At 42.9% G+C, this 12,492-nt stretch overlaps 1 protein-coding gene across 1 annotated transcript in view; it reads right to left on the reverse strand.

Moving 5' to 3' along the window:
• The window catches only part of LOC139478519 (structural maintenance of chromosomes protein 2-like), a 28,321-nt gene that overhangs the window by 11,419 nt on the left and 4,410 nt on the right, over positions 1–12,492 (reverse strand). Inside the window, exons 4-14 of the mRNA XM_071261011.1 lie at positions 9,511–9,621; positions 8,323–8,460; positions 7,535–7,612; positions 6,631–6,693; positions 5,838–5,987; positions 4,883–5,072; positions 4,698–4,752; positions 3,143–3,263; positions 2,581–2,699; positions 1,558–1,696; positions 669–815 (exon numbers count right to left, since the gene is read on the reverse strand). Of these exons, the coding sequence (XP_071117112.1) occupies positions 669–815; positions 1,558–1,696; positions 2,581–2,699; positions 3,143–3,263; positions 4,698–4,752; positions 4,883–5,072; positions 5,838–5,987; positions 6,631–6,693; positions 7,535–7,612; positions 8,323–8,460; positions 9,511–9,621 (1,311 nt within the window). The remainder of the gene's footprint in view (positions 1–668; positions 816–1,557; positions 1,697–2,580; positions 2,700–3,142; positions 3,264–4,697; positions 4,753–4,882; positions 5,073–5,837; positions 5,988–6,630; positions 6,694–7,534; positions 7,613–8,322; positions 8,461–9,510; positions 9,622–12,492) is intronic.

Raw genomic sequence — 12,492 nt, forward strand, 5'->3', positions numbered from 1 at the left:
GAACCATGGTACAAACACTATTTCTTACAATCTCTTTACCAGAAGAAATTAGGGACCAACTATGAAAAATTCTTTTGTTTTAAAACTAAAATAATAGGCCGCAGGTGCTACCACAAAGAATTGTTCACGGTTTGGTTTGTTGCTTAACACCGCACTCAGCTATATGACGGCGGTAAATAATCGAGTCTGGAACAGAGAATCCAGTGATTGACATCATGAGCATCGATCCATGCATTAGAGATACTCTGACATGCATCAACCAAGTCAGTGAGCCTGACCACCCGATCCCGATAGTCGCCTCGTATGACTTGGAAAGTCGCTTTTTACGGCAAGCATGAGTTTTGAAGACCTATTCTAATCCGGATCTCCACGGGTTGCTGAAGACCTATTCTACCCAGGATCTCCATGGGTTGAACTGTTTACTGGACATACAGGATGTACTTCAGTGGTCCTTCCCAAATAGTAGGGCTCCTCCATGCAGTGAAAAACTGTATATCTTCAACAACAATATTCAGGCCCAGCTCTATAATATCCCTTAAATGCTTTTATTTACAGTGCATTTCCTTCAATCTTGACTATATTTCTCCACTATAAAATGAATTAATGTCTGCCAAAATTTAGGAAAACATAGGAAGACGTTAAAATAGGAAACAGGATGTGTCTTTTACCAGGTCCTGTGCTCTCTTGACTGTAGCATTATCAATGCTGCGTGCAGAGATCTTGTTGAGAGGGATGATCGTGTACCGCCGTCGTAGCTCCCCCTTCTGAAGCAGCTTCTTGCCCGTCACCTCCGTGTCCACCACTACATTGTACAGCTGCAACACAATAGGCTGTTATCTATCTGAACTTCCTCAGTCTCATCTCCCTTCTACACAGGCGGAACACTCTGGGGGAGAAGAATGCTGATCACACATTACAATTCATCATCTTCATCCATCTCATCACAGCAGAGTTAGACATGTTCAAATTGTGTAGCATCCCTGGAGATGTTAGCCGTTTCTGCTGGTAAACATGGTTTTTAAATCAATTATACAAATTTTTAATCATTCGTCTAAAGCCTACGTCTAGTAACATTCTGTCCCATCAAGTAAGCATTGAAACTGTAAGCTCAGCAGATAATTGTCCACAGGATGACACAAAAATCTACCGACAGTGAAGCAAAGAGCCAGTTTTGGGCTAGTAGACACTTTGGTCAGACTGCAAAAATATGTTACTTTTAATGGTGGGGATCCTAAAAATATATATAGAAAACCACAGGGCAAAGTTTGTTTGTTTGATGTTTCAAACGCACTCAGCAATATTCCAGCAATATGACGCGGTCTGTAAATAATCTAGTTTGGACCAGACAATCCAGGGATTGATATTATGAGCATCGATCCACGCAATTGGGATACGATGACATGTATCAATGAAGTCAGCGAACCTGACGTTAGTCACCTCTTACGACAAGCATTGCCGCCTTTTACAGAAGCATAGGTTGCTGAAGACCTATTCTACCCCGGATCTTCACGGGTCTTAGGCCAAAGTAACACATGAATCAGTCCTGTCAGCACTCACTCTTGACCCAGCAGCAACCTCCAGGGCTGTGGCGGTGCGCACTTCCTTCACCTTCACCAGCTTACACACCAAGCCGTGCACCTTAGAACGGTTAAAGTTCTTCTCAGGATCAGTATACTGGAAGTTGAGCTGTGGAAATCTGGAAATAAAACAGCAAATTACAGATCACATTTTTCATTCAGTTTAAGAAAGAAGCCAGATTAACTTTAACCAATTTCTAATCTTTAGAAATAAGTCACACAAGTTTTCCATTTCCAGGTCTAACAATTCTATGAGTCTGTGTAGACAGTTTTTTCTGTATGACATTGCCTAGCATAGTAGTAAATGATGTTTGTTGTTTAACGCCGCACTCAGCAATACTATATGACAGTGGTCTGTAAATAATCGAGTCTGGACCAGACAATCCAGTGAAAGACATCACTGGGATACGATCACATGCATCATCAACCAAGTCAGAGAGTCTGACCACCCGATCCCGTTAGTTGCCTCTTATGACAAGCATAGTCACCTTTTACAGAAAGCATAGGTTGCTGAAGACCTGTTCTACCCCAGATCTTCACGGATCTAGTAGTTAATGAGAGTTAATCTGTACTGATAAACTTTATTTTGATATCCTGACTTGGAAAAATTAACTGCTACATTTATACACTTTGAAAAACAAAACACAAATACATTTATAGTATTACACCAATATTTTCAAAAGTATTGTATTACCATTATCACAATACATAACACAGTGTATTCTTCCAGACCTACTAGTGAGTGAGTGAGTATGTTTTTTCGCCGCTATTAGCAATATTCCAGCAATATCACGGCGGGGGACACCAGAAATGGGCTTCACACATTGAACCCATGTCTGGAATCGAACCAGGGTCTTCAGCATGACAGGCGAACGCTTTAACCACTAGGCTACCCTACCGCCCCTTCAGACCTACTAACATGACTAAACACAGCTAAATCTCTATGTCAGAGCATCCTGCTGGCGGTATGGCGCTTGTTCAAGTATGCGAGTCAAGTCCTTACCTTGCTTCCAGCGTCTCCACCCTGTCCTGCAGTTTTTGGACATACTGACTGAGACTTCTCCTCTCCCCGAGCAGTTTCTCATCACGACCCTCCTCAAATCCCAATTTCTTCATCTCAGCCTAAACATGCACACAGTCAACAACCTATTGATTAATATCTTACCTCAACTACGGCTGACATCAATCATAAACGTGGAGCCAAATGATTTAGCCATTTCCCCCAGCATAACCATATGATACGGAATACCAGAAATAGGCATAACACATTGTACCCAATTTACCATCAACACACTTTTCTCATAATAACAAATACAATTCATATTCACTGAAAAGAAAGAACATGAAGAAAGGAAAATGTAATTTCTAAATTCTAATAACCATTTTTTTCTTGTTTATTCCATGAAAAAGTAAGGAATACCATTATAAATTAATGGGGTGATGGGTAATAATGGAACTTGAGGCTTTCACCTATAGCACTTGGACCCAGAAACCCTCTAAAAGCAACCGGATTTGGGCAGAACGATTTTCCTTTGTAATTTCAACACAGCAACATGAAAACGTACCTGAATCTTGTTCATGCTCTGCTGTACGGCCTCGTAAGCTGCCTGATCCTTCTTGTATCCCTGCTCCGTCTTCTTCAGCTCAGTCTGCTTCTTCTTCACCTCCTGCTGGGCATGCTTCAGCCTGAAAGAGTCACACCACATCTTTGATAGGCCATAGTGATTGAGGAAGTGTGGTTTAACACCACTTTGGAGAGTATTTCAGTTATAGCATGGCATGTAGGCTTGATGTGGGAGAAAAACCCAAAGTTATGAGGGAGAGGAGGGAGAGGGAGAGGTGGGGGAGAGGTGGGAGGGAGAGGGAGGGAGAGAGGGAAGGAGAGAGGTAAGGAGGGAGAGGGAGGGAGGAGAGAGAGGGAGGAGAGAGGGAAGGAGGGAGAGGGAGGGAGGAGAGGAAGAGAGGGAGGGAGAGAGGGAAGGAGAGAGGGAAGGAGGGAGAGGGAGAGAGGGAAGGAGAGAGAGGGAGAGGGAGAAGGGGGAGAGGGAAGGAGAGAGGGAGAAAGGAAAGGGAGGAGAGAGGGAAGGAGGGAGAGGGAGAGAGGGAGAGGGGGAGAGGGAAGAAGGGAGAGGGAGGGGGAGAGGGAGGGAGAGAAGGGGGGCTGAGAGGGAAGGAGAGGGAGAAGGAGGAGAGGGAGAGAGGGAAGGAGGGAGAGGGAGGGAGAGAGGGAGGAGAGAGGGAAGGAGGGAGAGGGAGAGAGGGGAGGATGCAGAGGGAGAAGGGGGAGAGGGAAGAAGAGAGGGAGAAAGGAAAGGGAGGATTGAGGGAAGGAGGGAGAGGGAGGGAGAGAAGAGAAGGAGGGAGAGAGGGAAGGAGGGGGAGGAGGGAGAGGGAGAGAGGGAAGGAGAGAGGGAAGGAGGGGGAGGGAGAAGGGGGAGAGGGAAGGAGAGAGGGAGAAAGGAAAGGGAGGAGACAGGGGAGGGAGAGGGAGAGAGGGAAGGAGGGAGGGGGAGAGGGAAGGAGAGAGGGAGAAAGGAAAGGGAGGAGAGAGGGAGAGGGAAGGAGGGAGAGGGGGGGGGGGAGAGGGAAGAAGGGAGAGGGAGGGAGAGAAGGGGGGCTGAGAGGGAAGGAGAGGGAGAAGGAGGAGAGGGAGAGAGGGGGGAGAGAGGGAAGGAGAGGGAGAAGGAGGAGAGGGAAGGAGAGAGGGAAGGAGGGAGAGGGAGGTAGAGAGGGAGGAGAGAGGGAAGGAGGGAGAGAGAGAGAGGGAAGGAGGAGAGGGAGAAGGGGGAGAGGGAAGAAGAGAGGGAGAAAGGAAAGGGAGGAGAGAGGGAGAAGGAGGGAGGGGGAAAGGGAGAAGGAGGGAGAGAGGGCAAAGGAGAGAGAGAGAGAGAGAGAGAGAGAGAGAGAGAGAGAGAGAGAGAGAGAGAGAAGACTGAAATAAGGATTGGGTGATTACACTCTGAGAAATACCAAGGCTGCATTGATTGTTGACAGTGTTATCAAAAGTGATTATGCCAGTCCAAACTCACCAATGTAGATGCAACTGTATATAGCTGAATGTACATAAACATCTATCACTCTTTCTCATCTATAACTAGGTTTAGTAGTTATTACACTTACTTCATCTGGGCTTGTTTAGTCTCGGTTTCAGCAGTGCTGATTTCACTCTTTGCAGCTGTAAAAAAATATTGCATAATCATCACAACAGTGCACAAAGGAATGATATATACAGAGATTTCCATGAACAAATATTGCATACATGAAGACAGCAAAGTGTACATTTGAGACAGTAAATGAAGCCTTACTCATGAGCTGGTCATTCAGCGTGGCATCCTCTCCGTCCGTGTTGCTGGAGAGACCAGCGCTGACAGCGTGGAAGTGTTTCTGGGCTGCTACATGAGCTTCATGATCAGTTTCACTCTGCTCCTTCAACTTGTCCAGGTCTTTGCTCAGTTTGTCAAGATCCTTGTCCCGAGCTGCCAACGCCTTCTTGTTCTAAATTAAGGAAAATATACACCATGTTTACCTTATGCAAGAAGTGAAAGAGTATTTCTGATCTATCACGTCATGCCAACTTGATGTGGGAGGAAAGTCGGAAGACGCTAAATTCTTTGATGAAACCCACAAGCGTGACTATGGTGTTGTCAAAGCTAGAAAAATAATCAGGACTAACAGCGAACATCTCTGCACAGCAAACTAAGGCAGCTTAGATGCCTTTTGTGAGGAAGATAAGGCTTGTTGCCTATTTTGATTTGCTGAGTTAATCCAATGAATAGATGAATGTTGCCTGGACCCATCCTCCAGTTACCTCCCTTTTCTTTTTCCTAATGTTAATGTGAAAATCAAGGGCAGGTAATGTGAGATTACAAGAACCACGGAAATGGATCCAGTGGATAGTGTAGGTTTCCCGAAATGCTAGCCTGGGTGATATAGAGGAAGGTCGGGACCAAGCAAACCACTAAGGCATGAGCAACAACTCACTTAGCATGAAAACTCACTTAGCCACAAACATGAGGTACCAGAGACCTGATCAAATCCCCCAAACAAGAAGTTAAGAACACTATTTGTTTAAAACCAATGCATATGAAAAAGTATTTGATGCACAAATTAGTCAAGTACAGACATTACAAAGGCTCTTATTTCAGTTAATTCTGCAGCTTACTGGAGAATTTACTAAAAAAAACTGTTTCCAAGTAACCGTTTAAACTGATTGAGTTTTCATCAGTATTATAATGGAACAGTCTGATGTTTCCAACTTACATCGTCACAGTTCTTGTTGAGTTCCTTTTTCTTCTTCTGTTCAGCCTTGATGGATTCCTTCTTGTTGTCCACAGAGCTCTGAGCCAGGGCGTCCATCTTCTGCCTACTGGCTAGTTTCTCCTCCAATTTCTCCATCACATGGCCAGACTCCTAAAGACAGGAGGCACACATATATGGGGGTGAAAACATGTAGTTTTGCCATGTGCCATAGTTTTGATACATTATGATGACCACCACCACCTTGGCACAATGAAAATACTGGGCTTTAGTCTAATGCTATTTCTGAATTTCAAGAGATTACTGAAAACACAGTGCAGGGTTAGAAATTAACACACCAACTAGACCGAGGCTAGTACAAATTCCTGCGGGCTGGTACAAATTTCCCTATTGTTTAACATTACAAGGGCCTTTTAATTTACCCAGGCTAATATAAAGACATTTGGGCTCCAAGGGCTTCATGACAATCACCAGGGATTTGATAGTTATTGTTAGTACCTCTGATACAAAACACTGATATAAACTTGGGGTTGGGAGGGACCTGAGATTGTAGTTTGATGGTTTCAAGACTCATCATTTTTTGCGAGGGAACTCAATTTCCTGAGACATACATTTTTTAAGCCCTCCCCCCTCCCATCTGTTACACCTTCAAAGGACATACCTACATCAACATAGCTGCAAATTGGATGTTCGTCCTTGAGCCACTTTCATCAATATTCGACTTCCAATACTGCTGCTGCTACTACTATTACAGCGAATATCAGTTTTATTCATCCAGAACTATTGACACACAAACCTCATCTCTCTTCTTTTCCAACTCTGCAATTTCTTTATCCAATTCCTTCACTTTGTTCTCAGTCTGAAAATGAAAATGTCAAGATAGAGCTGATCAATGAGCTTGACACTTACAGACAAAAGCCAATTATCACTGCAATAAATACATGTATCAAAATTAAAACTACCATAATCATGATATACTAGCCATTACTCAGTATTAAATTTTCTCTACTATCCAATAAGGTACTTATATCTCCACTGTTCTTCAGAAGGAGTTACACGTGTTCGGCACAAGACCAAAGGTCAAGGACTGTACAAAGGTCAAGGAGTGTACATGAACATTCAGCTCGTAAAAGCACCACATACCCTGCTAGGGCATAAGTGATCAATGTATATTTCTGTGACCACCATTGGGCTTTCTGTAACTCGAAACACAAACAGGATCAGTTCATGTGACAAGCAAGTGGCATCACATGAAACATGATCAGACCCATGAAGATCCGGGGTAGAATAGGTCTTCAGCAACCCATGCTTGCCGTAAAAAGTGACTGTGCTTGTCGTAAGAGGTGATTAACGGGATCAGGTTGTCAGGCTCGCTGACTTGGTTGATGCATGTCATTGTATCACAATTGTGTGGATTAATGCTCATGATGTCAATCACTGGATTGTCTGAACCAGACTTGATCATTTACAGACCGCCGTCCTATAGCTCGAATATTGCTGAGTGTGGTGTTAAACAAAAATAACCAAACATCATGACATCTGTACAGGCTAGAAAACAGACGTGTGTAGGTTATTGCAAGACAGCAACTGGTCCATCGCAAAGTTAGGTGCTTTAACAAGTACTGAAAAAGACATAAAGTGAAATCTGAAAGGTATATTCAACCTTTATGTTATTGACAAATATTTCATATTTAGTATACCTCAACAATTTTATCTTTGGAAGTTTTAATCAGCTCCAGCATTTCTTCCAGCTCTTCAGAAGATTTCTTTTTTCGACCCTGAAAATCGGAAAATCAGAGAATTAACAAAATTACATCATGCAGTCGGTAGGAAACCAACAGACAAATCTGAGCATTAATTTCAGTTCAAAATTTTAATGATCTATTTCTAACCTGAACACTTGTTCCAAATACTGTATACCTAGTACTCATATTCTGTGGCACAACACTTTGAAAGTCTCCATACATGTTAGTGGACTATTGGAGGAATAAATACTGACCTTAATGTAGACATAATATCTTTAGGGAATGTTTCTCCAGATAGTGATGCAAAAAATGTTTGCTATATATACTCACTACCAAAAGAAACAAGAAAGCTCACTTCCAAAAGAAATATGAACCATAGAAACATATTGGAGAAATATGAAAGTTAAGAAGAGATGTTTCCACTATGTACCAAATAATGACAAAACTAACAATCAGTTAAGTGTTACCACAGAATGTCTTTATTGTTATCACGATATGCTGCACATGATTTCTGAACAGTTCACACAAATCCCCCATGAAACAAATGGTGCATCTTTATTCCGTCACATATAATATTGGGTGTCATATCTTGTAAATGTAACTGCAAATTTGTTGCAGCAGAAATAATACACAATTCCAAAACATATCAGAATATAAGATCGATTCACAATATTGCCACAAATTAAATGTTTATCATGTTTATTAATTGGTGAAAGGGTAATGAATTGGGATGATTATCCTACCTCAGCACACACAAACTGGTAAGCGACATACAGCTTGTTGAGATGCTCCAGCTCTCTGACAATCTTCTGGTACTCCAGGTAGGACGACCTTTCATCCTTCAATTTGGCCAGGGTGGGAGTTATGTCCTCTTTCAGCACCTAGTACAAATCAAGGTTTTTTTTAGATAGGTACCACATTTAATTGTGAGATTTGTTTCTGTTTCTTTGTTGTTAAACACCGCACTCAGCAATATTCCAGCTACATAACGGCGGTCTGTAAACGATCGAGTCTGGACCAGACAATCCAGTGATTGACATCATGAGCATCGATACACTCAATTGGCATACGATGACATGCATCAACCAAGTCAGTGATCATGACCACTTGATCCCATTGGTCGCCATATACGACAAGCATGGGTTGCTGAGGACCTTTTCTACCTTGGACCTTCACTGGTTACATAATGTGATGCAGGTCACAAACGTATACCACCTTGGTGAAACGCACGGGCATGGTGCTGACAAACCTAGACCCATAAGTGGGGATAACGAGGATAATAGGTTTCTGACACACCAAGGGGAACAACCCTGAATAGTGAATTGTGGCGCCTCAGATGACTGGGCCACCCGAGCCCCAGAGTTTGAGCGTGAGTGAAGTTGTAGCCAGTGTTGACAGTATTTCAGTTATATCATGGTGTGTCAGCTTGATGTGGGAAGTAGGTCATAGATGTTTACCGCTTTGGTGAAAACCTGATATGGGAATGCTGCTGACAAACCTAGAAACATTATCAGGGCGAAAATGTGACTTGAATCAACGGTCATAGGTTTCTGGCATGCCTGCAGGATGCAACACTCCTCAGTGAATTACAATACCTGAAAAGACTGGGCCACTGTGACAACCCCATTTCAGTAGTAATTATCATGAGGCCTGCATTCATGTATTGAGTATCATGTAACTCATACAACAGTACTTGAATCTGCTGACCAGCAAAAAGTGACAAGGGCAGTAACCCCTTGGATCTCACTGGCATTCTTGTCATTCCCTGGTATCCAGGCTAATTTACATCTATTCAAAGAATTAATCCTCTTCAACACTCATCAGCTTGGTGTACTTGTAACAAAGCTAATGTTTAGGTTGACATTAATTCCATAAATAAAACCAACAGACATTCTGAATGTGAATTTGCAGATGAGCCAAAAGGAACTTACAGCATCAATTTCTCTAAGCTTGGCATCTTTCTTCTCAATTGTCTTCTGAGCAGATTCTTTCTTTGTCTCATAAAGTCTGGTGCCTGCAGCCTCCTCGATCATTGAGAGGATCTGAAAACACACAATATTATCTGGTACTAACACAAAAAGAAAATTGAAAATTTTACAACAAATTGTATACTTATATATTTGTCCTATCCTGAACTATGCATTTCTCATTCTTCTTTTGGGACGGTCGGGTAGCCTAGTGGTTAAAGCGTTCGCTCGTCACGCCGAAGACCCGGGTTCGATTCCAGACAAGGGTATAATGTGTGAAGCCCATTTCTGGTGTCCCCTGCCGTGATATTGCTGGAATATTGCTAAAAGCGGCGTAAAACCATACTCACTCACTCACTCATTCTTCTTTTGATCCTAAGTGAACATGTGTTTAAACAAAGGTTTCTGGGTTCTAAAAAAAAACAATTCACCCTAACATCTTCGCATCACCATGGTCACCTCCCAACAATCTGGGTCATGCATGCTTTTCATGCCGAGCAACCTACACACATTGAACATGTGGTTTCTCCAGCCAACTCATTCTCTTTCTAGAGCTATTAGGCTACAGGAAATATGATGCCGGGATGGACAGGTGGGCATATGGCATGTGAGATAAGATAAATATATAAATATACAATTCATTATAAAATTTACAAATTTAGAAAAAAGTTATCCTATCTCACACTATGCATTTATCCTTTGGTTGGATGGTAGGGCGCAAATCCCTTACCTCTAAAGGCAACAACCGCGAGATATTCACAAAGAAGCTGGTGCTATATAGTGATACAGAACAAATAGAGAATCACACCCGAGTGTTGATGTTGATGGTAACCAATGGTATCCAATGATGTCACAATGGTCTGCAAAGCAATGTAATGCAATTTCATTGAAGCGATATCTACACTGTAGATATCGCTCGATCTCATCCAAGCGATATCTCCTGTGGGAGCCAGTTTTGGATGATACCTTTATATAACACTGTCTAGTGTCATAAAGAGAATACTTTGGATAGGAAGAAACACGACCCTGATACGTGAAACACATGAGATCGGGAACATGTGAACATGGTGAAACGTGTTCATACGTAGAGGAGTGTAATTGTAAAGCCACACAATACAATGAACGACTTATCATCGATTTGAAAATGGAATCCTGCCAATCAAAACTACAACACAGGGGTATTACTCACTCCCATGGATGAGAGGACAAGCCAGTTTAGCATCTCTTTTAACTCATCGTCAAAGCCATCAATCACGCCTCAGGGATTGAAACGATAGGTTAAGACAAGAAGAGGACCATCAACCACATCCACTAAAGGATCATTGAAGCAATACCCAACAACACATGCACATGGCAGAAGTGAGCATAATAAAGGATCAGGACACAGGAACCTGGCTGGGACTGATAAACTCAAAGCAAAGGTATATTTAAAGAGAAAACACGAAGTAGAAGGAACTGGATCCGGTCCATGCCTCACTCTACCTGCGCAGATGTGTCCTGGAAAGAACCAAGGACCCAAATTGATGCAGATGTTGGATGTCAGTAACAGAGATGTCTCAGAGGTAGAGGGATGCAAAAACTGTGTCGGATTTCCAAAAACATCCATCCATAATTGCAGCCAAAGAGCAATTACTGTGTAAAGCTACAGCAGAGGTGGCAACACAAGTTTCATGAGCATAAGTACATAAGCCCGGAGAATAACCAAACGAATCCAAAAAGAAATTGGGTTGAACGCCGCTTTTACAGTATTCCAGTTATATCGCGGCATGTCAGCTTAATGTGGGAGGAAAGCCCTAAGTGATTCAGGTCTCGGACGTTTACCACTTCGGTGAAACACACGAGCATGGGTATGGTGCTGACAAACCTAGAAACATAATCGGGGCGAACCGGGATTCGAACCCACAATCATAGGTTTCTGGCGTGCCCAAGGGACGCAACTCTGCACAGCGAATGGTGGCGCCTGAGACGACTGGGCCACCCGTGCCCCCAAAGAAATTGTGGTACGGGAGACTTCCGTAACAGCTGGCAGAGAAAGCAGAATACACAGCCACTTGCCGGGGAACACTGAAGAGGTTTCATCGCATCAAGGTAGATCCAAAGCCCACGTACTAGACGTAAGGAAACATCTTTAATATCTTCAGGATTCAAGATAGACATCAATGGCGGGATAGTGAATAACCAGGTTGTGCAGGAAGTTGAATTTGGCCATTATGTCCCATCGCAAGCCCAGAAAACTTTCCCGTGCAGAGCATGTTCGAAGCAAACTCTGTTGACATCTAAGGCATGAATCTCACTCACTCAAGCAGCAGTAGCAAGATCTAAAAGAAAGACTTTTTAAACGTGATATGTTTGAATCAGCCAAAGGTAAATGATGAGGTATGATGTTCAGATCCAAGTTCAGTGGTTACAAACGAGATAACTGGTCCTCCAACCTTTAAGACTGAATTAGGAATTGCAGTCCCAAAACAATAGAGACCTTTGCGTCCATTGAAGTAACGACAACGGAGATTATTGCAGCAAGATACGAAGCTAAGGTAGAACCCTGACAACAACAGATGAAGGAGCTTTTCAGCACTTTGCTGTGGATAAGCAGTAATGGGTGCAGAAATATGGAGAAGGATTCCATGGAAAACCGCTGCATAGATGATTGTAGTCACAAGATGGAGAGCAATCACGCATGTAAGGATCAAAATAACTGTTAGAAGAGGAGTGACTCAGGTTCGGCAAGTGTCCCCAAGAGCCAGTATACAACTCATCCTCATAGATGTTAAGTGAAGGAGACCAGTTCCTGATTACTGATCCATAAAAAAATGTGTCTATTCATGGATGAATGTTGAACCTTGGGAGAACGTCTATCCTTAGAGTTGCGTCAATCTTTGGAGGAGTGACAATCCTGGGATGTTCGTCGATCCTTAGACTTAGAGGTTTGTCGAACCTTGGAAATAT

Source organism: Haliotis cracherodii, unplaced genomic scaffold (genome assembly GCF_022045235.1).
Source record: "Haliotis cracherodii isolate W230 unplaced genomic scaffold, xgHalCrac1.p SCAF_4, whole genome shotgun sequence".
Taxonomy (NCBI): Eukaryota; Metazoa; Mollusca; class Gastropoda; order Lepetellida; family Haliotidae; genus Haliotis; species Haliotis cracherodii.